This window comes from Eulemur rufifrons, chromosome 24 (assembly GCF_041146395.1).
Source record: "Eulemur rufifrons isolate Redbay chromosome 24, OSU_ERuf_1, whole genome shotgun sequence".
NCBI classification, from domain to species: domain Eukaryota; kingdom Metazoa; phylum Chordata; class Mammalia; order Primates; family Lemuridae; genus Eulemur; species Eulemur rufifrons.
Genome location: NC_091006.1, coordinates 15,866,563 through 15,893,596, shown reverse-complemented (window position 1 = coordinate 15,893,596; position 27,034 = coordinate 15,866,563). Strand labels below are relative to the sequence as shown.

General features: G+C 44.9%; 1 protein-coding gene and 1 non-coding gene across 2 annotated transcripts in view; both read right to left on the bottom strand.

Moving 5' to 3' along the window:
- Positions 1-491: 491 nt before the first annotated feature.
- Positions 492-27,034, bottom strand: part of LOC138374230 (NACHT, LRR and PYD domains-containing protein 7-like) — a 672,516-nt gene continuing 645,973 nt past the window's right edge. Inside the window, 5 exon segments of the mRNA XM_069456942.1 lie at positions 492-579; positions 1,219-1,389; positions 4,971-5,097; positions 5,100-5,131; positions 7,645-7,815. Of these exon segments, the coding sequence (XP_069313043.1) occupies positions 492-579; positions 1,219-1,389; positions 4,971-5,097; positions 5,100-5,131; positions 7,645-7,815 (589 nt within the window).
- Positions 23,447-23,510, bottom strand: LOC138375175 (U7 small nuclear RNA). Its single transcript, XR_011231433.1, has one exon. It is a non-coding gene; the product is annotated as a U7 small nuclear RNA (small nuclear RNA).

The following is a 27,034-nucleotide window of genomic DNA, read 5'->3' as shown; positions in this document are numbered from 1 at the left end:
TTTCTGAGCAAAGTGTTTCCTCGATTTGGGCACAACTGGCGCTTTGGGTCAAATGCTTTGGTGATCTGTCCTGTGCCTTGCGGGACATTGAGAAGCATTCCTCATCTAACCGCTAGATGGCGGCGGTACCCACCCCATGGTAAAATATCTCCGTACGCTGCCAACTGTTTCTTGGAGGACAAGATCACCCTCCCCCGGGAGGGCCCTTGCTTTATAGTCATCTTGGCTTTTACGTCTCCTGTTAGGGGCCGGTTATGCCCTGCCGGAGTTCTCTGTGTGTATCCACATTGTCAAAGTTCAAGTTGCAGCGCACATCGGTCCCTTAGATCCCCAGCAGAAAGGACCTTTGGTCTCAATCTGCATATGAATCTGTCTCCTGGGGAAATGAACAGCCTGGTCCTTATGTTGTGCGGTGAAGATGACCCCCACCCCCACCCCGCCCCGTCTTCCCCTGTCCAGACTTCAAGAGAGGAGCCAGCAGGCGGGACCGTTCAGCAGCCAATGTCCAAGTAAGGTTTTGTTCCTCGAAGCGCTGCCAACCTACTGTGGGTCGTTTCATTCAGGTCCATTCCAAATAACCTGAGGACATGAGAGTGGGAAACATTCCAGTCCTCTGTCGTGGCATTCAATGAATAAATCTTAAGTTACCTATTGTGCATCTTTCTCGGATAAAATAATTCCACTATCTTCCAATACTTCAACCCAACCCTTCTGGGAAACAGGCTTACTCTATACTACACACCATTTTAAGTCTGTAACCTGTGTTAACTGATATAATTTATAATCTTATGAAGAGGCAACTCTTTTTTCAGCTCTCTTGTTCATTTTACAGACAGGGATACTAAGGTGAAATAAGAGGTTGAATAACTTGCAAAAGTAAGTTACCAAGTTGATATGGATTAGATAGGATTAGAATTAGAACCTAGGCAGAGTAATTCCAGATCCTCACTAAGCTACAATGGCCCCATTTGACAGATTAGGAAACAAATACTCAGTAAATTATCCAAGGCCACACAGCTAGGAGATGGTACAGATGTCTCCAAGAGGTGCGGTAAGCTAAGGCCTCCTGTATTCTGCATAACTGCATACGTAAGCGGATAAATGAAATATTTCCAAGTTTTCTAGATTATTTGTCCATCAAAGTTGTGAGTCTCAATTATTCACCCCTAGGCTCCAACCGTCCTGCCTCCTCCAGAGAGAACCAGGAATGTCTCTCACCAGAGGACTCGGAGTTTGCAGCTGGGATGGCTTAGCCACTGGCAGAGCAGCCGGACGCCTGTGTCCCCCAGGGCGTTGTTGGTCAGGTAAAGCTCAGTCAAGGGCTGGTTGATCCCCAGGGTGGAAGAAAGGTCCTTGCAAGCCTTAGCCGTGAGGCCACAGCTGTCCAGCCTGTGGAAGATAAGGAGCAACATCAGGCACTACTCTGGGAGAGCCTCATCTTCAAAGGGAATGGGTTGAAGATTTTAGGAGGCCAATTTAGGAGAAAGCAGAGTGGTCCAGAACCAGTGCAGGTTGAGGCCAATGTGGGCATGGCAAGCATTTAAGAAAGGCATTTAAGGTGCTCTTAAATTCACAGTTCCACCCATAAGGGGCACCTGTTAATTCTGAAGCCCAGGATCCACTTCCCTCCGGATTATTCTGCCCCAGTTTTCCATCGAAACCCAATCTCAGTCCATCTGGGATCAACCTTGTCCTTAAGCTCTAGAGACATACATGGGCTCTAGGCTGAAGTCTCTTGGTTTCCATGTCCCCAGCCACCATGAATGGTTCCAGCTGGGCACAAGATCCCCCCAACGCCCATGAATCCAAAACCATACTTTTCCTGGGGCTTTTTCTTTCAGGGCTTGGATTTGGAAAGAGTAAAATGCAGGCATTTGCTACCAAGCTGGGGGAGCCTGTCCCATAAAGAAGCCACCATATCCGCCAAGTATGGAAGGTAACGGAAATCAGGGACTCAGACAACTGGGTGAGTCACGCCTGAAGCCCCTGCGAGTCTTTCAGTCACACACGTCAGTAAATGCCCTTTTTATTTTTAGAAGCCAGTGTGAGTTAGGCAGTCACCTGCCCCAGCAGTATGCCATCTGATTCTCCAATTTCCATTTTGTCTCCAATTGTGTCTCTTTCCTAGGTTCTCTGCTGTTACAATAAAAATAAGAATAGCATTTATTGAGGACTGACTGTGTTTTGTTGTTTGGAGACAGAGCATTGCTCTGTAGCCCTGGCTAGAGTGCTGTGGCATCATCACAGCTCACACCAACCTCAGACTCCTGGGCTCAAGTGATCCTCTTGCCTCAGCCTCCCAAGTAGCTGGGCATGCGCCAGGATACCTGGCTAATTTTTTCTTCTGTTTTTAGTAGAGACAGGGTCTTGCTCTTCCTCAGGGTGGTCTCGAACTCCTGAGCTCAAGCAGTCCTCCCACCTCGGCCTCCCAGAGTGCTAGGATTACTGGCGTGAGCCACTGTGCCCGGCAAGGACTGACTATGAGTTGAGCACTTTCCTAAGAGCTTTATGCTTTATCGTTTATTCCTCACAGAGGTCTTTTGAAATAAGTGCTATCAGAGCTGAGATTTTATTTTATTTATCTTATTTATTTATTTTTTCAGAGACGGGATCTCACTATGTTACCCAGGCTGGCCTCGAACCCCTGGTCTCAAGGAGTTCAGGATCCTCTTGCCTCAGCCTCCCAAGCAGCTGGGACTACAGGCGTGAATCACTTGTCCAGCTCCAGGGCTGGGATTTTAAACGGAAAGATTTTAGTCTTAATCTGGTTGAGGCTCCCAGGCAATAGATGCCTCTTCCAAAATGAGGTGCAAGACAACAATTCAGGACTGGCAAAGGAAGAGAAAAACAGCGTGGTGACATAAACACATCCATGTCGCAGGTACAAAAGGGTCAGGAGTAGGTTATGGTGAGCGCTGGGGAGGAGTTGTGCCAGGAAGTTAATTCGGATTAATTATTCCACATCCGGGGACTGGGCAGCGCAGGCACCTCCCCCAAAACTCACATATGATTCCCAGGAGAACAGTAACACTTGGGTGTCTGCTATTTGGAGGTATTGACATCCTAGAGGCACCTGGCAGGACCAGTTAAGAGAGAGATATTGTCTCCAAGGCCCCATCATTTAACTCTTACCGAATACCCGAGACAAGCAAGAGACCCAGAAACTGAGCTACCAAAGTGGATCTCATGGGGGCCGGGCGCGGTGGCTCATGCCTGTAATCCTAGCATTCTGGGAGACCGAGGTGGGAGGATCACTTGAGCTTCAGAGTTCAAGACCAGCCTGAGCCCCGTCTCTTAAAAAAAATTAAACAAAGTGGACCTCATGGAGGCAGAGAGTAGAATGGTGGTTACCACAGGCTGGGGAGGATGCGGGGCTGGGTGAAGAGCAGTTACAAACACAGTTAGATGGGACGAATAAGTTCTGGTGTTCGATAGCACAGTAGGGTGACTATAGTTAATAATTTATTGAGGCCGGGCGCGGTGGCTCACGCCTGTAATCCTAGCACTCTGGGAGGCCGAGGCGGGTGGATTGCTCAAGGTCAGGAGTTCGAGACCAGCCTGAGCGAGACCCCGTCTCTACTAAAAATAGAAAGACATTATATGGACACCTAAAAATCTATATAGAAAAAATTAGCCGGGCATAGTGGCGCATGCCTGTAGTCCCAGCTACTCGGGAGGCTGAGGCAGTAGGATCGCTTAAGCCCAGGAGTTTGAGGTTGCTGTGAGCTAAGCTGACGCCACGGCACTCACTCTAGCCTGGGCAACAAAGTGAGACTCTGTCTCAACAAAAAAAAAAAAAAAAAAAATTTATTGAATATTTCAAAAATAGCTAGAATCCTCATTAGTATAGTGGTGAGCAAAAATAAAAATAAAATAGCTAGAAAATTTGGAATGTTCCCAACACAAAGAAATGATAAATGTTTGAGGTGATGGATACCCTAATTACCCTGATTTGATCAGTATACATTGCAGGCATGTATCAAAAAAACCACATGGACCCCACACATATGTACAATTATTGTATATCAATTTTAAAAAAGGGACCCAGAAATGGAAGATGACTTTGAAAAATAGATAATGTCTCATCCCATTCCAAGTCCTTCAGGTTAGGGGTCTGGCTGGCATGAGAGAAAGGGGAAGGAGGGAGTCATAGCATTTGATTACAATTTACACCGGACCAGGTTGAATTTGTTATTATTGAAACATTACTGAAAAGCTAGGAATCTGCCCAAGTAAATGACAAGGGAAGAAGAGAGATTTTACAAAAACATGTTTAGAGGCAACACTTGAAGGAACAACGAAGCAACTTACGTTTGCGTTGAATTATTACATAAACAGCTTGTACAGTATGTTTCCTCTTTTTTATTTTATTTTTTTTTTTTTATTTTTTTTTATTTTTTTATTTTTTTTTTTGAGACAGAGTCTCACTCTGTTGCCCAGGCTAGAGTGCCGTGGCGTCAGCCTAGCTCACAGCAACCTCAACCTCCTGAGCTCAAGGGATCCTCCTGTCTCAGCCTCCCGAGTAGCTGGGACTACAGGCATGCGCCACCATGTCCGGCTAATTTTTTCTATATATATTTTTAGCTGTCCATATAATTTCTTTCTATTTTTAGTAGAGATGGGGTCTCGCTCTTGCTCAGGCTGGTCTCGAACTCCTGAGCTCAAACGATCCGCCCACCTCGGCCTCCCAGAGTGCTAGGATTACAGGCGTGAGCCACCGCGCCCGGCCGTTTCCTCTTTTTTAAACTTTATTTTTATTTTAAAAAAGTTTAATTTTAATTTTTTTTTTTTTGAATCGGGCAGCCTCCCAGAACAGAATAGGTTCAGAGAGAGTCCCTGTATTCTCTGTTGACCTCTTTCCTCTCTCTCTGGACCTTCCAAAGTGAGCGAGGGACAGTCCTTAACTAGGAAAACAAAGAGAAAACACTCGCGCCCAGGTGACCACGACACCCTGCCCCCCAGACACTCACCACAGCTTCTGGAGCCTGCAGGTGGGATGTCGCGGCCCCTCCCCCAGCAGCCACAGGCCCCAGTCCCCCAGGTCGTTGAAACTCAGATCCAGCTCCCTGAGGTGGTGGTTGGCTTGGAGAGCGCGGCGCAGGCGGTGGAGCCCAGCCGGCAGATGCCCAACCTGCAAGGACAGGACGACAGGATGGCCACAGTGAGTTGGATTCTCTCCTCTGCAGACACCTCCGGGAGGGCTCCCACGCCAAGCCCCGTGCTGAGTGCACGCAGAACAACAGTGGCAGCCTCCATCTCTACCCTTGAGAGAGAAAAAGAGCAAGAAGACAGAAGTAGGCAGGGAGATGAGAGGAAAGGGATAAACAGAGGGCAGTGGACATGAGACTGAGGCGGGAGCATCGCTTGAGCCCGGGAGTTGGAGACCAGCCTGGGGAACATGGAGAGAGGGCATCCGATCTCTTAAAAAGAAAAAAAAAAAAAGGTTACATTTTTAAGCACTTCTAGTCACTGCAAGATAGAGTTGACACAGCTCCTACACTTCTGGAATTCCACACGCACACACACACACATATGTACACACAAATGACAAATTTTGAAAAGTGATGCCCAGAGGGAGTATAAGGTCATCTGGGATCATAAAACTAGGAACTCAGACCTTATCTAGGGATTAGGGACAGTGTCCGTGGAAAGTGGCATTTGTCCGAGAAGATGAACTTACCTTCTCTGGGCAAAAACGGACAACACAGTGGAAGGATATTCCAGAAAGCAAGAGTTGTTTGTGCAAAGGCCCTGTGGCAGAAATGGTTTTTTTTTTTTTTTTTTTTTTTGAGACAGAGTCTCACTCTTGCCCAGGCTAGAGTGCCGTGGTGTCAGCCTAGCTCACAGCAACCTCAGACTCCTCAGCTCAAGCAATCCTCCTGCCTCAGCCTCCCGAGTAGCTGGGACTACAGGCATGTGCCATCATGCCCGGCTAATTTTTTCTATATATATTTTTAGTTGTCCAGATAATTTCTTTCTATTTTTAGTAGAGACGGGGGGGGGGGGGTGTCTCACTCTTCCTCAGGCTGGTCTCAAACTCCTGACCTCGAGTGATCCTCCTGCCTCAGCCTCCCGGAGTGCTAGGATTACAGGCGTGAGCCACCGCGCCCGGCCCCTCATGAACCATTGATTGGAATGTAAAATGTCATTAACTGCTATGAAAAACAATATGTCAGTTCCTAAAAAAATTTAAAAATAGAATTCCCATAGGATCTAGCCATTCTACTTTTAGATGTATATCCAAAACAATTGAAAGTGGGGTCTTGGGGGAATATTTGTAAACCAGTGTTCATTTCAGCGTTATCCACAATAGCCGACAGCTGGCAGCAACTCAAGGGGCCACTGACAGTTGGGCGAATAAATAACCAATAACCCAAACGAGGTATATTCCTACAACAGAATATTCTTCAGCCTTAGGAAGAAAGGAAATTCTGACTCATAACACAACCTTGATAACGTTATAGTAAGAATGAACCTTGAGGACATTATTTTCAGTGAAATAAGCCAGTCACTAAAAGACAAATACTCTATGATTCCATTTACATGAGGAATTTAGAGGAGTCAAATGGTGGTTGCCAGAGGGTGGGGGGAGAAGGGAATGGGCAGTTGTTTAGTGGGCACAGAATTTCAGTTTTGCAAGGTGGGAAGAGTTCTGGGGATGGACGGCAGTGATGGCTGCACAACACCTGAAATGTCCTCAATGCCACTGAGCTGTACTTACAAATCGCCAAGATGGCAAATTTTATGTTACACGTATTTTACCACAATTAAAAAAAATTTTTTTTTTTTTTTTTTTTTTTTTTTGAGACAGAGTCTCACTCTCTTGCCTGGGCTAGAGTGCCATGGTGTCAGCCCGGCTCACAGCAACCTCCAACTCCTGGGCTCAAGCGATCCTCCTGCCTCAGCCTCCTGGGTAGCTGGGACTACAGGCATGCCCCACCATGCCTGGATAATTTTTTCTATTTTTAGTTGTTTGGCTAATTTCTTTCTATTTTTTTTAGTAGAGACGGGGTCTTGCTTTTGCTCAGGCTGGTCTCGAACTCCTGAGGTCAAACAATCCATCTGTCTTGGCCTCCCAGAGTTCTAGGATTACAGGCGTGAGCCACCACACCTGGCCCCACAATTTAAAAAATTTTTATTTATTTATTTTTTTTGAGACAGAGTCTCACTCTGTTGCCCGGGGTATAGTGCCGTGGCATCAGCCTAACTCACAGCAACCTCAAACTCCTGGGCTCAAGTGATCCTTCTGCCTCAGCCTCCCGAGTAGCTGGGACTACAGGCATTCGCCACCATGCCTGGCTAATTTTTTCTATATATTTTTAGTTGTCCAGCTAATTTCTTTCTATTTTTAGTAGAGACGATGTCTCGCTCTTGCTCAGGCTGATCTCAAACTCCTGAGCTCAAACAATCCTCCCACCTCAGCCTCCCAGAGGGCTAGGATTACAGGCGTGAGCCACCGCGCCCGGCCCATACCACATTTTCTTTATCCAGACATCCATTGATGGACACTTGGGTTGTTTCTACCTTTTGGCTATTGTGAATAATGCTGCTATAATTACTGGTGTACAAATAGTGGATGCATTTCTGTACTATCATTCAATATGAAGAGATTTGCCATTTAAATTGGCCCCACGAAGAACTCACCACAAGGTCCGCAGTCTGCACACTGGGTGCCTCAAACCCAGGCACAACCACCTCAGGCCCGAATCCTCCAGAGCATTTCCTGTCAGGTCCAATTCTATCAGATGTCGGTTGGCGCTGAGCACAGAAGCGATGTCCTGGCAGGCCGCAGACTCCAGCTGACACTTCCTTAACCTTGGGAGGAAAGAGATATTGATGCAGGCACCATCGTGCTTTTCTGTATCTTTATTGCTCATGCCTTGGCCCCTTTAATCACCCAACTCAAACATACACGTGTCACTAGAGCTACAGAGATGAACAAGACTTGGTCATTTGCAACAAGGAGCATTCTGTCTCATAAGACAAATAGGTAAGCAATTAACATCTAGCGTGGTGGCTGGTCCGAAGGAAGTGAGTTATCTCAATTGATGGTTCACAGTCTGTTACAGATGGAACTCCCTGTTCTACTCTTTCCCCCTTCTCACTACTGCACTTGACTAGTCTTAAAATTAAAAAAATAATAAAACAAGGCCCAGGTGAGGTGGCTCACGCCTGTAATCCTAGCACTCTTGGAGGCCGAGGCGGGCGGATTGTTTGAGCTCAGGAGTTGGAGACCATCCTGAGCAAGAGCAAGACCCCGTCTCTACTAAAAATAGAAAGAAATTATATGGACAGCTAAAAATATATAGAAAAAGTTAGCCAGGCATGGTGGCGCATGCCTGTAGTCCCAGCTACTCGGGAGGCTGAGGCAGGAGGATTGCTTGAGCCCAAGAGTTTGAGGTTGCTGTGAGCTAGGCTGACGCCACGGCGCTCCAGCCCAGGCAACAGAGTGAGACTCAGTTTCAAAAAACAAACAAGCAAATACCTGTCTCTCTATGTTGTGCAGGCTGGTCCTAAACTCATGAGGTCGAATGATCCTCCATCCTCAGCTTCCCAAGTTGCTGGGACTACAGGTGCATGTACAGGTGCATGCCATTGCGCCCAGCTTAAATACATATTTTTATAAAGCTTCCCGGGTGATTCTGCTGACAAACACTTCTCTAGGTTAATGCTGTAAAGGCACAGAATAATTATTACTTTTCTACCAGTGGAATTCCCCTTTTGCCATCCTAGAAGAGACTTGTTTCTTTTGAGGAAATATTTGAAAAAGTCACTCGAGTATGAGACCTGTTAACTGGAGAAATTTTACAATGTGGTGTGTGTATGTTTGTAGGTAGAGCTAAATCATTCAGAATAAAAAAGACATTTATTCAGAATAAAAAAGCCATATGGGGAAAGGCAGAAGAAAAAGAAATAGAAGGTGTCAGTTACCCGGAGAAAACATTTGGTGGGTTTATGGAGGTGACTAAAGGGAATTTAAATTGTTTTACTGTATGGTGTGTGTTGAAAACTCTCTTCTGCAACCAAACCTATTATCGGTAAAATCTACACTACTCACTAACGTGTTGTGAGGATGGATTTGCTTTTGCAGGGGATGCTGTCTTTAACTAGCATTGAATGAGACCACAGGCTGCCCCGAGGGAGGTCACATGTAAGGTTTCCATACACCCTTGGAACATGGAGAGCACAGCGAGTGCTACACACCATTACCATCCCCGCCACTGGCATCACCAGCTCACCGCCAAGTGGCCAGAAAATGGGAATCCTCATTCCCAACGTACGAATGGGGAAACTGAGGCTCAGAGGGAGACCCCGAGAGTGTGACCTACATGGCAGAGCTGGAAAATGATGGAGACGAACTTCAAACCCAGGTCTGTCTGGCGCCAAACTTGAAGCGGCTTAAAACCCTTATCAGCTGGAAGGATACTCACACGGCCACCAGGCCAGTCCTCCGATTTGAAACAGGGGTAGGCTGAGGCCCAAAGAAGCAAAGTCACCTGCAGCCCATCCCACAGCCCCCAAGAGCTGTGGGCTGCAGCCCAGGGCTCCACTCTGCTATGATCACAGTCACCTCCCCTGGGGCCTGAGCACAGGGCTGTGAAACTTCCTCCCCTGTGAGCTGTGTCCTCACTCTGACCACAGACCCTGGCAGGAAGCGCCTGTCCTGGCCGTCCTTTCCTCCATGTGTTTTGGGAACCATCGAACAGAGTCCAGACTGCCACCCCCACCACCATCGGGCTCCACTACCCTGCCCTGATCAATCAGGAAGTTTCCGCTGATGATATTAAAACTTAGCATCAGGGAGAAGTGGGTGGCACTTAAAAAAATTTTATTATGTTTCTACCGTCTTAGAACAGTCATCTCCCCCTGTATTAGTTACCGTTTCTCCATAGAAATGGAGCCAGTAGGAAACACACACACACACACACACACACACACACACACACACACACACACGGAGTCAGAGAATGACAAAGAGAGAGATTTATTTGGGGAATTGGCTCACGTGACTGTAGAGGCCTACAGGTCCCTGTGAGCTGTAGAGCCAGCAAAGCCAGTGGTGTCTTTTAGGCCAAGTCCAAAGGCCTGGGAACCAGGAGCTCTGATGTCCGAGGGCAGGAAAAGATGGATTTCCCAGCTCAAAAGGAGAAAGAGCAAATTTGCCCTTCCTCTGCCTTTTTGTTCTCTCCGGGCCCTCAGTGGACTGGATGGTGGCCGCCCACACTGGTGAGGCCAGTATGACACTGACACAAGGACATCACAAGAAAAGAAAAATACAGACCAACATCCCTTATGAATACAGATGTAAAAAAAAAAAAACCCTTCACAAAATACTGAGAAGCCAAATTCAACAGCATATTTTATTTTATTTTATTTTTAGAGACAGGGTCTAGCTTTGTTCCCCAGGCTGGAGTACAATGGTACAATCATGGCTCACCAAAACCTCAAATATCTGGGCTCAGGTGATCCTCCTGTCTCAGCCTCCCAAGTAGCTGGGACTACAGGTGTGTGCACCACACCTGGCTAATTATTTTTCTGCTTTTTGTAGCGACAGGGTCCCACTCTTGCTCAGGCTGGTCTTGAACTCCTGAGCTCAAGTGATCCTCCCACCTCAGCCTCCCAGAGTGCTAGGATTATAGGAGTGAACCACTGTGCCTGCTCAGCTAAACATTTATCATCCAAATCTGCAATGGGGGGTTGCTGTGACCTTGAACTTGCAGGTTACCAGGTGGCCTCCCCAGCTCTTCAGGCCAAAAGGGTTGAGGGAATCTTATGGCCTCAAACACCATCCAAGGACGGAATCATCATGCACGCCTTGCACCCCCAGTGCTCTTCCATTTCCATTAGAACCAGGAGGTCTCCCCCAAACTCAGCTCCTTCTTCTACATCTTCGGTGATTTCCTCCTATGCTGCCCCAGCCTCCTGAAGGGGGCATCCACAGAAAACAGTGGTTTTACCTGGAATTTTTACGTCTCCTTTATTATGATGGGTCAAAGTTCTGATTCTGGAATGTTCCCAGAGGCATGTGCGTGACACAGAGACAAAAGGAGAAGGTGATCAACCAACCAGCTCAAGTGACAGACACAAAGAGAGGCACCAGAGAGGACAAGAGACAGAGACATAAGGACAGACAAAGGGACAGGAAAGAAAAGAGAGCAGCAGGGAACACAAAGGTGTAGATTAGGGGACTGGGGGAGAAAGAGGCAGAGGAGGGACAGCAAGGAAGAGCCAGAGACCTAGAGACAAAGGGATAGAAAGACAGAGACAGAAGACAGAGAAGGCAAGAAACATAAGATGCAGAGAGACAGAGAGACAGAGAGAAGGTCAGAAATAGAGATTAGAGATCAGAGACAGACCATACGCAGAGGAGAGAGAAAACACGAGAAGGTCTCTGCCATCCTTAGTAAGAATGGAGCGCTCTTGGTCTGCAGAGACCACTGTTATTCCAGAGATGAGGCTGCACCCCAGGTGGAGAGATGCAGTATCCTTTCCCCCTCTCAGCACCCCAGCACCTCCTACCCTCAGGGAGTCCTGAATGAGAGACGGGTCAGTTCTCAGGGACCCAGAAAACTTTTTGAGAGTTTTTTTATATTTTTTTGAGACAGAGTCTCACTCTGTCACCCAGGCTAGAGTGCAGTGGCATCATCGTAGCTCACTGCAACCTCAAACTCCTTGGTTCAAGTAGTCCTATTCCCAGGATCCACAGTCTAACGTTCTCCCTATATTAATCAGAGTTTTGGGGTTGCAAAAGATAGAAAACCTAAATCAAAGTGGCTTAACAATAAAATATAAATAAATAAAGGTTCATATGATTGGAGCCCAACAGGTAAGAAAAACATTTAGTTGATTCCATAAACATTTATTCTGGACCTTTTTAAAAGCATCAGATCATCCTATCCAAAATGAGAGTATGCTTTTGATTCAGGCTTCTAATAGAAGGTACTCTGGTTTTATTGACGAGAAGAGACATGATTTGTATAAAATAACTCTCCAGTCCCACTAGTTTAAGGAACTGGTCTATAGACAGTATGTAGTTTTATATATCAGAGCTAGCTATACTTAGGCCCTGCACATGCGTATACTTAAGAAAATTAATTAATACGAGCAAACTGAGGCTTAAGTTACGTAGCTCTGCCTGGGCAAGTGATTTCTTTCTGCCTAATCATTAACGGCAATGGAAAATCATAAATAATTTTAATCTCAAGACTAATTGTCCAGCAGTCAATTAGTGCAAACTATTTTAAAATTGGGGGATTCGAGTATGGTGATAATCAAAATTGACGTTATTTTCTTATGGGACAATGAAGAGTGCCCCTATTCGAGTTTTATAGCTTGACCTCTAACCTCTGTCTCAGAGGGCCGCGCAAGGACTGGCAGTGACTGCAGAGGACTTGAAGCACCAGTAGAGGGCGCTGAGATACAGGAAAGTTGAACAGGAAACAAGCTTTTTACAAAAGGAAGTAAAACTAATAAACTGTTGCCTCATTAACTTTTAAATGACTCACCATCGAGTAAAACTGAGGAAGTGAGAGTAAAAAGAAATAATCTCGGCCGGGCGTGGTGGCTGGCTCAGGCCTGTAATCCTAGCACCCTGGGAGGCCGAGGCGGGAGGATCGCTCAAGGTCAGGAGTTCGAGACCAACCTGAGCAAGAGCAAGACCCCCCCTCCCCCCCCCCCCGTCTCTACTAAAAAATGGAGAGAAATTAACCAGACAACTAAAAATATATAGACAAAATTAGCCGGGCATGGTGGCACACGCCTGTAGTCCCAGCTACTTGAGGGGGCTGCGGCAGAAGGATCCCTTGAGCCCAGGAGTTTGAGGTTGCTGTGAGCTAGGCTGATGCCACTGCACTCTAGCCCGGCAACAGAGTGAGACTCTGTCTCCAAAAAAAAAAAAGAAAAAGAAATAATCTCAATGAACAATGGTCTAAGTTGCCACAAAGCAAAGTGACAAGGTTCTGATAACTTAATAAATGACTCAGAAATGCAAGTGAAAGAATGCCATTGTTCCCTTAGGGGAAGGATAAAGATCTCTCAACTGTTAAAAGCTTGTCATTACCAGCAGAGGACAAAGCCAGGTGACAAGGTTGCCTGGCAGCTTTGGAAATTAATATGGTCTCACGTAGTAAGATCCTTAGCAGTGATTCTACGACACCTTTATTCAGCAAACATTTGCGGAGATGTTTCTGCTAGGTGATTCAGCTCTGACTAAGACAGCAGAGATGCTTTTAATGCCACTGGATACAATGGACATTTAAAGGCAGGACAAGCTGTCAACTTCTTTCGCTAAGACGGAAGGAAAGAAAGAAAGTAGAAAGGAAAGGCCGGGCGCGGTGGCTCACGCCTGTAATCCTAGCACTCTGGGAGGCCGAGGTGGGCGGATCGTTTGAGCTCAGGAGTTCGAGACCAGCCTGAGCAAGAGCGAGACCCCATCTCTACTAAAAATAGAAAGAAATTATATGGACAGCTAAAAACATATATAGAAAAAATTAGCCGGGCATGGTGGCGCATGCCTGTAGTCCCAGCTACTCGGGAGGCTGAGACAGGAGGATCCCTTGAGCTCAGGAGTTTGAGGTTGCTGTGAGCTAGGCTGACGCCACGGCACTCACTCTAGCCTGGGCAACAGAGAGAGACTCTGTCTCAAAAAAAAAAAAAAAAAAGAAAGTAGAAAGGAAGGAGGGAAAGGAGAAGGAGGGGAGGGAGAGAGAGAGGAGGAAAACACCAGCTGAGTAAGGGGTCCATTCTGTTTTCTAGTTAAGGTCAGTATCAAATCCTGCCTAATGCTACCTTGAGACTAATTATCCAAAAGTTACTCAGGGGCAGAGAAAGGAATAGGTTCTGTCTCTGATGGGGTTCAGGACTCAGTACCCCCAAAATATGGCACCTTGGCATTTGAGAAAATTCAAGAAGCAGGAAGGACTCTGACGTCCTCCCACCCTTCTTCCCTGCAGCAGGTCATAACACCTAGAAACCTTCCTCAGAAGTAGGTCCTATGACCCTCATGTGAAAGGTGCTCACCCTACAACTGGAGGAAAGGAACATGCTTATCTCTGAAGACACAGGGACACAGGGAAGAATCTGAACCAACAGGCCTTGCTGAGTTTGCTCCAGTTTGTTTGTTCGTTTATTTATTTATTTGAGACTGCATTGTACTCTGTCACCAAGGCTAGAGTGCAGTGGCCTGATCATAGCTCACTGCAACCTCAAGCTCCTGGGTTCAAGTGGTCCTCCTGCCTCAGCCTCCCAAGTACCTGGGACTACAGGTGAGCACCACCATGCCCAGCTAGTATATATTTTTGTAGAGATGGGATCTCGCTATGCTGCCCAGGCTGGTCTTGAACTCCTGGGCTCAAGCGATCCTCCCACCTCAGCCTCCCAAAGTGCTGGCATTATAGGCATGAGCCACTGTACCTGGCCCCCTCCAGTGTATTACCATTAGATCATACCCCTTTGTCCAATTATAGTACTCTACAGCTATCCGTTTCTTCATCAAACTTAGCATGAAAGTACACAGGTTTACTTGTTTCTGTAAGTCTTCCTTTCTGAAGGCTCGGTGTCACATAAGACCAACATCAAGTAAATTTGTTATGCTTTTGTCTTGTTAATCTGTCTTTTGTTATAGGGGCCTCAGCCATGAACCTAATGATGAGAGAGAAAGACATTAAAATTTTCCTACATGTCCTTGGATTTTCTTTCTTTTTTTTTTTTTACATGGAGACATCACATTTGGAATCAGCTAGCAAGAAAGTAACAGCTATGTATACTGGGAGACCCCCTTTAGGGAAGCAACATAAGGTATACAGTAGATGATAAACATGCTAGAGGGTCTTCATTCATTCCGGTCCCCCGTATCACAAGTACCTGAAAGAGTGCTAAGCAAACTGTAGATATGCAAAGGACATTTCATGAATGAATATGCCCAGTCATTTAAGCTGAATTCCTTCCACTTGATTTCTTGTTTCTATGAAAGGTGAAAAACCTTATGGCAGATCAGAGGGATCTGAACAGATTTTCTCAAAGGTGATAGTCAAAAATAGAAGTTCTTCTCTCTATGTAAATTGAGGCAAACAGGTAAAAAAAAAAAAAAAGTTCCTCTCTCTATCACATAATGGAAAAAATTTTCTCCAGTGTTAAATAGTAGAGAAGATAGGGCATGGTGGCTCATGCCTGTAATCCAAGCACTTTGGGAGGCCGAGGTGGGAGGATTGCCTGAGCCCAGGAGTTTGAGGTTACAGTGAGCCATGATAATACCACTGCACTCTAGCTGGGGTCACAGAGCGAGATCCTTTCTCTAAAAATAGAATAAAACAAAAAATAGTAGTGAAGATAATGGGCATTTTTTGGTCTCGTTTCTGATTTTAATTTAGCTTCCGGTGTTATTTTTACTGCAGCCTCTAACATTTACTTATTAAGTAAGATGCTGATTTTCAGACTAAGTTATCTATCTAGATAGTTTTAGAAACTATCAATTCCCGTTTAATTGAGTGTTAACATTAATAGATATTAAATTTTGTCAAATGCTCCTTTAGCATATCTGGGTATGATCATATGATTTTTCTCTTGTTTTAATTCTTTTTTCTTTTGAGATGAGGTCGCAATATTGTTGCCCAGGCTGGAGTGAGGTGGCCATTCACAGGCACGGTCATATTCCACTACAGCCTGGAACTCCTGGCCTCAAGCCATCCTCTGGGAGCTGTGAGACCACAGGCTCGCACCACATGGCCCAGCTACATGATTTCTTTTTCTAATTAGCTCTGTTAACATGATAAATTTCATTAATAGTTTCCTAATGTTAGCCATTCTTTCGTTCTTAGAATAAACCCTACTTGGTCAGAATGTTTTTTATTTCCCCCAATATGATGCTGAGTTATCAGGAATTTGCTAAACCACTCTTTCCTGGAACATAGTGCTGTGGTCAAGAAATCTGATGCCAATCTGAGTTTTTTTTCCTTCTAAGTGATTGGTCTATTGCTTGGATGTCTAAATAATTGTTTTCCTCTTTAAAAAGAAAATCTAATAGTTTTCCTAGAATGTGGCTAACTGATGACCATTCTTGGTCAATTTTCCTACTCACATGCTCTTCAATTTGAAGATCCAAATCTTTTATTTCAGGAAAGATTACTGGGGTATGATTTTGATGATTCATTTTGTTCCACTGACAATGTTGTTTGTAGGCATTTTTCTTTGCCATGCTTGTTGTTCTATTTTTCTTTTTAATAAAGTAATTAGGGAGAATAAAAAACAAGACACTCTTACATCTCTCTCTTTATTTATTTATTTATAGACAAAGTATTGCTCTGTTGCATGGGCTAGAGTGCCGTGGCATCAGCCTAGCCCATAGCAACCTCAAACTCCTGGGCTCAAGGCATCCTCCTGCCTCAGCCTCCCAGTTGCTGGGACTACAGTCACGAGCCACCATGCCCAGCTAGTTTTTTCTATTTTTAGTTGTATGGCTAATTTCTTTCTATTTTTAGTAGAGATGGGGTCTCACTCGTGCTCAGGCTGGTCTCGAACTCCTAAGCTGAAGCAATCCTCCCACCTAGGCCTCCCAGAGTGCTAGGATTATAGGTGTGAGCCACCGCACCTGGCCACATCTCTGTAAATATATTCATTATTCCTTGAAGATACATTCATTATTTCATTAATTCACCCACTCAAGTATTTGTTCATTGAGTGCTCGTACACAGTGAATGCATATCCATGCACATATGCATATATGATTCGATGGACAAATAAGTAGTGAATGCTTATTCAGGCAGGAGCCAGGAACACACAAAAGATACCATTTATGTATCGCAGAGCAAAACAATTACTCATGACTTTCCACTAAATCAAAGGCTCGGGACAGGGAACACAAACAGCTGGCATGTATAGAGTCTTCACTTCATTCCACTCTTTCCGGAGCTTTTGTGCATTTGGAACAGCTGGGTCTTGAGTCAGCCAGTGATCAGATGATCCAGGCAGGGCCCCAGCCCATTCATTTGCATCAGCTACCATATTTCAGCGCAGGAGGTATCAATGAAAGTCTCCTGTATTAAGAAACTATTTAACAAATTAATTGTGAAAAAAGAAACCAGGGTTTCTCCGCCATGGTGCAATTGACATTGGGGGTTGGGTCATCCTTTGTCATGGGGGGTTGTCCCATGCATTATAGGATGTTGACATCACCCTCGACCTCTCTACCCACTAGATGCCAGTAGCACTATTCTCCCTCCTCCAGCCGTGCCGACCAAAGATGTCTCAAAGCATTGCAACTGTCCCCTGGATGGGGGGCTGTGTTAATTATATCTTCTCAGTCTGTATTTTTGATGCTTTGACATGCTGGGGCCTTGCTGACCCTGGAGGGACTGCCCCTCTCAGGACTAGCTAATTCCCAGGGGTAGCAGACAAGTCACCTTCAGTCAGGCCTTTTGTGCACAAACCCAGCATTCCAGAGCCCAGCCCCCACTACCTCCTCCACCGGGATCTCACACTCAGGAACACGAACCACCTGTCTGCACCACCCAGGGCCAGGACCCAGACAACTAGAGACAGCTGTGTGCCCCAGAGCCCACCAAAATGGTTCAAACTAGCCCATCTGAAGCCTGCTTACCCTGCCTCACCTGCTCACCTAAATTACAACAAAGGCTCTTGTCCATGTCTTTTCCTTGCTCCCCCAGCCTCCTGAGCACAGAGGGGGCACCCCCACCTCACCTCACCCCACTCCCACCCCCACCGTGGCATGGTGTGTCTCCTCCTCTCGGGAACCATAAGTATAACAAAACACCTTATCAATGGTAATGATATCCTGATCTGTTGGCCTCACAATAACTGAAGAACAATAAAGCCTATATTTTATTATTTAAAAAATTTTTTTTTATTTCAGCATATTATGAGGGTACAAATGTTTAGGTTAAGTATATTGTCCTTGACAACCTATATTTGATTTTATTTTTATTATTTATTGATTTATTTATTTATTTTTTGAGACAGAGTCTCACTCTGTTGCCCGGGCTAGAGTGAGTGCCATGGCATCAGCCTAGCTCACAGCAACCTCAAACTCCTGGGCTTAAGCAATCCTGCCTCAGCCTCCCGAGTAGCTGGGACTACAGGCATGTGCCATCATGTCTGGCTAATTTTTTCTGTATATATTTTTAGTTGTCCAGATAATTTCTTTCTATTTTTAGTAGAGACAGGGGTCTCACTCTTGCTTAGGCTGGTCTCGAACTCCTGACCTCGAGCGATCCACCCTGCCTCGGCCTCCCAGAATGCTAGGATTACAGGCGTGAGCCACCGCGCCTGGCCGACAACCTATATTTTAAAACAATAGGCAAAACAGTCCCCACTTGAGAACCAGTGTTCTAAACTTAATCTGTTAGAGTTCTTTCTTTATTTTATGCACAGAATAACTGCAAGGAGGAATGACTTTACATTTGTTCCAAATTCTAAGATAATCTGTACAGTCTTCTATGCAGGTGGAGATACTTAAAACTATATCAGTGAAATCACAGCCAGTGGTTAATTACCATAAATGTGTTCAGCAAACTCACCTTCCTTTGACAAACATAGCTTATAGCTTTTAATCAGAAAGCTTTTTCACAAAAAAATTCTAATAAACATAGCAGTCCACAACTGTCATAGTTGCAAGCTTTCAAGCTCATAATTCTTGGAATTATTAAAACAAGTCTCTAAATATTATAAAAATATTGTCTTCTATAATGGCAAGTTATGGGATAAATACATATCTGACCCTGATTTCAGGACATTTGGGATGTTAATGTCATATTTGCTAGCCTTTTTCTTAACTATGTACACAAAGACTAATGATTAACCCTGTGCTCACATATGTCCACAGCTTCTTGAGACAGCGTCTAGCTCTGTTGCCAGGACTAGAGTGCAGTGACGTCAGCCCAGCTCACAGCAACCTCCAACTCCTGGGCTCAAGCGATCCTTTTGCCTCAGCCTCCCGAGTAGCTGTGATATCTTGGAGATGGGACCCAAGTCTAAACATGAAATCCACTTATGTTTCCTATGTACCTTACACATATAGACTGAAGGTAATTTTAGACAATATTTTTAATACTTTTGTGCATGAAGCAAAGTTTATGTTAAGTAATTTTGTGTGGAATTTCCCCTTTGTGGTGTCATGTTTGTGCTTAAAAATGTTGGACTTTGGAGCATTTTGGATTTCAGATTTTTGGATTAGGGATGATCAACGTGTAATATATGAAATAGTATTATTTTCTAGTAATAAAATTAATTCCTAATTTTTCCTAAGTTTTTAAATGGTATTTCATGTATGAAATAGTATTTTAAAGACATTAAGGCCGGGCGCAGTGGCTCACGCCTGTAATCCTAGCACTCTGGGAGGCCGAGGTGGGCGGATCGGTTGAGCTCAGGAGTTCGAGACCAGCCTGAGCAAGAGTGAGACCCCCATCTCTAATAAAAATAGAAAGAAATTATCTGGCCAACTAAAATATATATATCGAAAAAAAAAAAATTAGCTGGGCATGGTGGTGCATGCCTGCAGTCCCAGCTACTCGGGAGGCTGAGGCAGGAGGATCGCTTGAGCCCAGGAGTCTGAGGCTGCTGTGAGCTAGGCTGACGCCATGGCACTCTAGCCCAGGCAACAGAGTGAGACTCTGTCTCAAAAAAAAATAAATAAATAAATAAATAAAAAATAAAGACATTAATAGGAAAAAATAGATCATTTTCAATGCTTTTCATTTCTTCTTGAAGATATAAGTTACCATCTAGTATCATTTTTTTTCAGTGTGAAGAATTTCCTTTAACATTTTTTGTAGTGCAGGTATGATGGTGTCAAATTCTATTTATTTGAAATGTCTTTATTTTACCATTAGTCTTGAAGAATATTTTGCTGGATCTAGAATTCTGGATTTTTTTTTTTTTTTTACCTTTTAAGGCTTTAAAGATGTTGTCTTATGAACTGTATTGCTTCTCATGAGAAATCAGAAATAAAGTGTTGTTCCTAGTAGATAATGTATTATCTTGCCTGGCTTGCTTTCAAGATTTTCTCTTTATTTTTGGTCTTTTCAGTAGTTAGACTACAACATTCCTAGGTGCAGTGTTATTTGCATTTATACAGCTTTTGCTTTGCTGACATTCTTGAATTGTAAATTTGTCTTCTGCCGAATTTTGAGAAATTTCAGCGATTATTACCTTTAAAATGTTCACCCTAAGGTTTTCTCATTAATTGCAAGTTAAAACTTGGGGCCTCAGGTTTCAATTACAATTTTGTTCAAAGATAGTGCTTATTATCCTCATTTCTTATTTCCACAGAATTAATGAGCCCTGAGATAACAGCTAAAAATATGCTTATGTTGGAGGCTGTCCTTGCCTGGCATGTCGCATGTGCAGCAAGCCTGAATAACCACACAGCTAACATTTACTGAGCATTTACTACATGTTAGGCAATGATCTGAGCCCTTTACATGCATTCAATCCTGTCATCTTCCAGTAGCCCTGTGTGATGTATGTTATTGTCACTTTCGGTGTATAAATGAAGAGGTGACGAGGTTATGGAACCTGCCCAAGAACACTCCTAGCTACCTATTGCCATGTCCCAAACCTCCCCATATCTGGATAGCTTAAAACAATAATGATCTCTAATCATTATCATCTAATCTCTCAACCGTCGCTTCATCCACACAGCCTTTGCTCACTCTATCCACGTCTCAAGCTCTCTGATAGGCTCTGAGGACAGAGGATGAAAAATCTTTAGTCCCTGTCTTGCTGGAACTCCACGTTTAGTGGAGGTGGACAGAAATGAACACAAATAACCTTGTTTGTCATCATCCTATTAACCATGACTAGTGGATGAGCAAGTGTTCTACGTGTGGGAAGCCAAACTCCCAAGCGAATTCATCTGCCTCCCAGAATCCCTTAGTCCAGATCTTCTGGATGTACTCACTGGCCTCCCAGAAGATTCTCACATCAGCCCTTCTTCCTCACCAAGGAAGTCTCTGCATGCCCCACAATAGCAACTTAATAGTTCTCAGAACAGCTGCTTTCTTTTACCCTTTGCTATGTCCCAGGTATTCTTCCAAAACCTTTGAGAGGCTAAGCTCTCTCTTCCTCTCAGGTCCCACCCGGGCAATGCAGAGGGGCCCAGATGGCTTCTGTGCATGCAGTGGTTTGCATCACAGCTGAAGAAACCTACGCCTGAGGAATCTCCCTCTTGTATAGCAAGCCTGCTTTTTGTCCCAGAGGGAGGCATCCCCTCATTCACCAAGGATGCTTGTGGCAAACTCAACCCTGAGCAATGTCCAAGTAAAAGAGTGACAGGGCCTTGCATTCTTGTGGTACCCAGCACCAACAGGCAGGAATGTGCAGGGTCCACAGAGGATTGTCTCTCCCGACAACATTGCCTTATGTACCTAACTGAGTGACTGGGCTGTATTTTGAATACATGTCCCCCAGTCGTCAAAAGACAGAGTCAACGTTACCTCAAACTAGTGGGCCCCTCGGATTATCTCAGTCCGTAAATCCTGAACGGATTTATCCTTCACAGTGTGACTCTATAACCTTCCTGTCTTAGTCCATTTGGGCTGCTATAACAAAGTACCGTAGACTCGGTAGCTTATAAACAGCAGAAGTTTATTTCTCACAGTTCTGGAGGCAGGGAGGTCCAAGATCAAGGCTCTGGTAGATTTAGTGTCTGGTGAAGGCCCATTCCTTATAGATGGGGACTTCTTGCTGTGTCCTTACATGGAGGAAGGGACTAGCTAGCTTTCTGGGGTCTCTTTGATAAGGCCACTAATCTCATCCATGAGGGGTCTATTCTCATGATCTAATCATCTCCCAAAAGGTCTCACCTCCTAATACTATTGCATTGAAGATTAAATTTAAACATATGAATTTTAGGGGCACCCCAGAATACTAACACCCACCAATAAGACTGTATTTCCTTGCATGTATGTATATACAACTGACCCTTGAACATGACATCATGTGATCTGTCTATGTGTTCAAATGTCTTCCTAATAGTATAGGAAAGCCACGAGGACAGGGACTTTATTTTATTCATGTCTCTATCTCAGTGCCTGTAACAGGGCACAGCATGCCCTGGAATACCTGGGAATACTTGCGGAGTGAAGGGGTGAAGGCCAGCTTACCTCCAGCCTCCCTGCCCCCACCCACGGAGACCACCAGCGTCTTTCCCGAGGACCCCTGCCAGCTGTGGCCTCCTCACTTAACTTCCTGTCTTCACTCTCAGCTTCTGCTATCCTTCCTCCACCCAGCAAGACTCATTTAAAAAACAGAACCCAGATTATGTCATTTCCATTTAAAAAGCCTCTAATTGCTTCCCTTTCCACTTTGAACAAAAGCCAGAGTCTTTATCGCGTCACAAAATGCCTTCCATGATCCAGCTCCTGCTAGCTAGCCAGCCTGGCAGCCCCGGCTCCTACCGCCAGTCCCATCCTCTCCCTCTCTGACCCACCGCATGAGCTGGGCGCTTTCCCTGCACTTAAATACAATCCCGCCATGCAAGGCCCTTCCGCTGACTCTTCCTGCGCCGGGATGTCCAGGCGTCCTTAGGATCTTTAGCGGGCTCCTCCTCCTCCTCATTCTTCAGTTCTCAGCTTAAATGTTACCACCTCAGCTTCCTCAAAAAATTAAAAATAGAACTACCATATGATCCAGCAATCCCACTGCTGGGTATCTATCCAAAGGAAATGAAATCAGTATGGTGAGGCGATATCTGCACCCTCATGCTCACTGCGGCGCTGTTCACCATAGCCAAGACGTGGAAGCAACCCAAGGGCCCCTCAACAGAGGATGGGTAAAAAAAAAATGTGGTGTCTATGTACAAAGGAATACTAGTCAGCCTTAAAAAAGAAGGAAATCCTGTCATTTGAAATAATGTGGGTAGACCTGGAGGACATTGTGTTAAGTGAAATAAACAAGACACAGAAAGACAAATACTGCATGATCTCACCTATAGATGGACCCTAAAAAAATTGAACTCATCAAAGTAGACAGGAGAATGGTGGTTGCCAGAGGCTGGTGGGCTGGGAGTGAACGGGGAAGGGGAGACGTTGGTCAAAGGGTACAAAATTTCAGATAGGCAGGAGGGGTAAGTTTTTTTTTGTTTTTTTGTTTTTTTTTTTTGAGACAGAGTCTTGCTGTGTTGCCCAGGCTAGAGTGAGTGCCGTGGCGTCAGCCTAGCTCACAGCAACCTCAAACTCCTGGTCTCAAGCAATCCTTCTGCCTCAGCCTCCCGAGTAGCTGGGACTACAGGCATGCGCCACCATGCCTGGCTAATTTTTTCTATACATTTTTAGTTGTCCGGCTAATTTCTTTCTGTTTTTAGTAGAGACAGGGTCTCGCTCTTGCTCAGGCTGGTCTCGAACTCCTGACCTCGAAGGATCCTCTTGCCTCAGCCTCCCAGAGTGCTGCTAGGATTACAGGTGTGAGCCACCCTGCCTGGCCTTTTTTTGGGGGTGGGGGTGTCTTCCGGTGAGGACAGGAAAACCTACTAGAGAAATTCTAAAAGAGCTGTAACACTAGGAGGGGTAAGCTTTGAGAGCCATTGCACAGCAGGGTGACTGTAGTTAATAACAACTAATTGTATTCTTGAAAGTCATTGAAAGTAGATTTTAAGTGTTCTCACCACACGTGCACACAAAGATAAGTATGTGAGGTAACGCATATTTTAAGTAGCTTGATTTAGCCATTCCACAATGTATACACATATCAAAATGTCGTATGCCATAAACACATATAATTTTAATTTGTCAAATTAAAAAAAAAAGCATGGCTAATTTGCTAGGCAAAACGTATTAGCTCAAGAAAGCAAAAAGTTACCACCTCAGATGGCCCTCTCTGCCTGGTCAGTCTGAAGTGGCACCCACCTCCACCTCAACCATGACTCTGTATGGCCTTACACTTACGCACCTTTTATATCTGAGAGCATCTTCTTCATGCGTGTGCTTGTTTATTGTCTGTTTGTCTCCCCAGAGTTCGTGCTCTTCAAGAGATCCTGTCAGTCTTACCCACTGCCTCATCCCCTGTGCCTAGGACCATTGTACATAGTCAATAGTTGCTGAATGAAGAATCACGAATGTCTTTATCTCCATGTAGGATAGATGCATTTTTCCCACCACAGCCCCCTAGAGGGAGACCTCAGCATGCAGAAGCCGTCAGGGGTCTAGATTCTTGTACTGTATTAAAAAGTTAAACTCATATAAGCAGCGAGTAGGGTAGGGGTGACCAGAGGTTGGGGGGTTGGGATGGGGGAGGGAGGGAAGGGAATGGGAAGATGTTGGTCAAAATGTACCAAGTTTCAGATAGACAGGAGGGAAAAGTTTTGAGATCTATTGCACAGTAGGGTGACGATAGCCAATGGTAACATATTGTATATTTCAGAATTGCTGAGAGAGTAAATTTCAAATGTCTCCCCACAAAAAATGATAAATAAGGTGGTGGATATGTTCATTAGTTTGATTTAACCATTCCACATTTTATACATGTATCAAGACATCATACTGTACCTTATAAATGTGAACAATTAAGATTTTTTTTTTATTTTTGCTCCCGAGATCTAGAAGATTTTTTTTTTTTTTTTTTTGAGACAGAGTCGCACTCTCTTGCCTGGGCTAGAGTGCCGTGGCATCAGCCTAGCTCACAGCAACCTCAAACTCCTGGGCTCAAGCAATTCTCCTGCCTCAGCCTCCCGAGTAGCTGGGACTACAGGCATGCGCCATCATGCCCGGCTAATTTTTTCTATTTTTTTAGTTGTTTGGCTAATTTCTTTTTCTTTTTAGTAGAGACGGGGTCTCGCTCTTGCTCAGGCTGGTCTCGAACTCCTGAGCTCAAGCAATCCTCCCACCTCGGCCTCCCATAGTGCTAGGGTTACAGGCGTGAGCCACCTCTCCTGGCCCCTGGCTAATTTTTAAAATTTTTTTGTAGGGATGGGGGCAGGGGGTCTCACTATGTTGCCCAGGTTGGTCTCAAACTCCTGGCCTCAAGCAATCTTCCTACCTCGGACTCCCAAAATGCTGGGATCACAGGTATGAACCACCACACCTGACCATTTACCCATTTATTACAAAGGCTATTTTAAAGGATACAAATGAACAGCCAGAGGAAAAGATACTTAGGGCACGACGGTTTCCAACAGTCCTGAGCTTGGGAGCTTCACCCACGTGGAGTTGGTGTGTGCCACCTTCCCAGCACCTCTGTGTTCACCAACTCAGAAGCTCTCCAAACCCTGTCGTTTAGGGTTTTTATGGAGGTTCCATTGCTTAGACGTCATTAGGGATATACTCAACCCTCAGCCCCAGAGGTCAGGGAGCAGGGGCTGAAAGTTTCAACCCTCTAATCACATGGTTGGTTCCCCTGGCAACCAGCTCCCACCCTGAGGCTGCCCAGAAGGCCCCCAGGAGTTAGATGATTAGAACAAATGATGCTCCCATCACCCAGGAAATTCCAAGGGATTTAGGAGCTCAGTGTCAGATGCTTGTGTCACTCAGGCACTTACAAAGGTCTAGGAGCTCTAGCTCAGAAACTGGGAGCAGGGATCAAATCTATATTGCTTATCATATCACAATACCTTAATGTTTAAAATTTAAAAATTAAAAGAAAATGCCAAAGGTGACCGATATGTGTAGACATCTGAAAACCATACCAGTGTAAAAGGAAGGTGTGAAGCATGTACAGCCATGTAGGCAAAACATGTGTTCACTCAGCAATGATAAAACCTAGAAAAATCTGTACAAAGAATTTAGACATGAGATGTCATTTATTCCTGGCAGCTGCCACCCCCACTTTCCTGTCAGCAGTATTCTTAGTGTCTACATTCCTCTGGTATCTTCAGACACCCAGCGTCCCTGCAAGTGACTCTTTGAATTCTCGACTTTTTCTTAGATTGGAAGGCACTTTCAAATGTCTGGTGTCCACCTCATTTTCACAGAAGCGGGTAAATCCCAGTCAGTAAGCACACTCCAGAGGCTACATGGGTCCTGCACTCCCGTGCAACAATTCCTTTATGTCTAAAGGGTCTCCTAACCCTTATCAAAAGTCACTTTTGAGAAACAGAATTTCTTCCTCTTAAGATAGTCCGATTCACCACTTTTCACACGTGTACAATGCTTCTGTGTCCTGTTTTAAGAAATCTTTGCCAATTCCTGGAGATGTTTCCCGTGTTTTATTCTTGAATAGTTATTGTTTTATCTTTCACAGTTAGACCTATGAACCATCTGGAAATTTATCTGACATATGGTGTGAAGTCAGGGTTGTGGACTGAACAAGATTCCAAAAAAAAAAAAAAAAAAAAAGTGCATTCTTTCTCCACTGCAAAATGCAGTGTGAATTTGTGCACAAATCAAGTGTATCTGTTTCTGAAATCTGAGGCATTCTGTTTCATCAGTCTACGGATCCATCCTTGAGACAATAGCACATTATCTGCCTCATTTCCTACAGCAGTTCCTCCATCACTCGGAATTCAGCTGCGTTGGCCTTATTGCCCTTGGATGAACATACCTATAGTGTTCCTCTCTTTTAAGGCACTTGCCCGTGGTCTCTCCTGTGTCTGGACTGTTCAGCCTTACTTAGATTCAAATGTCTTTCCCTAAAAGGCCTTTCCCTGACGGCTCAGTCTAAAACACCCCCCTCCCCAGACTCCCATATCATTTTGTTTAAAAAAAAAATTTTTTTTAGTTGGCGTCTTGCTATGTTGCCCAGGCTGATCTCCAACTCCTGGGCTCAAGCTTCCTGAGTAGCGAGGACTACAGGTACATGCTACTGTGCTGGGTTTTTTTTTTTTATGTTCTTACTGTACATTTTGACGTGCAAAAACAACCTGTGTGTGTGCTTAGTTGTTGTGTCTCTTAAGTGTGTCTACAGAGCAGCAACGACTTTTGTATGTCTCGTTCACTGGCCACATTCCTGTGCTTGTCCCTGCACAGTGTTCCCTTGGAAGGAAGCAAAACGACCCTCCTACATCCATTCAGGATGATTGTATGTTACCCTCAGGGTCCCCTAGGGGGCGACCTAACATGAATGCACCCCTGCAAGGGCCCAGCTCTGAAGT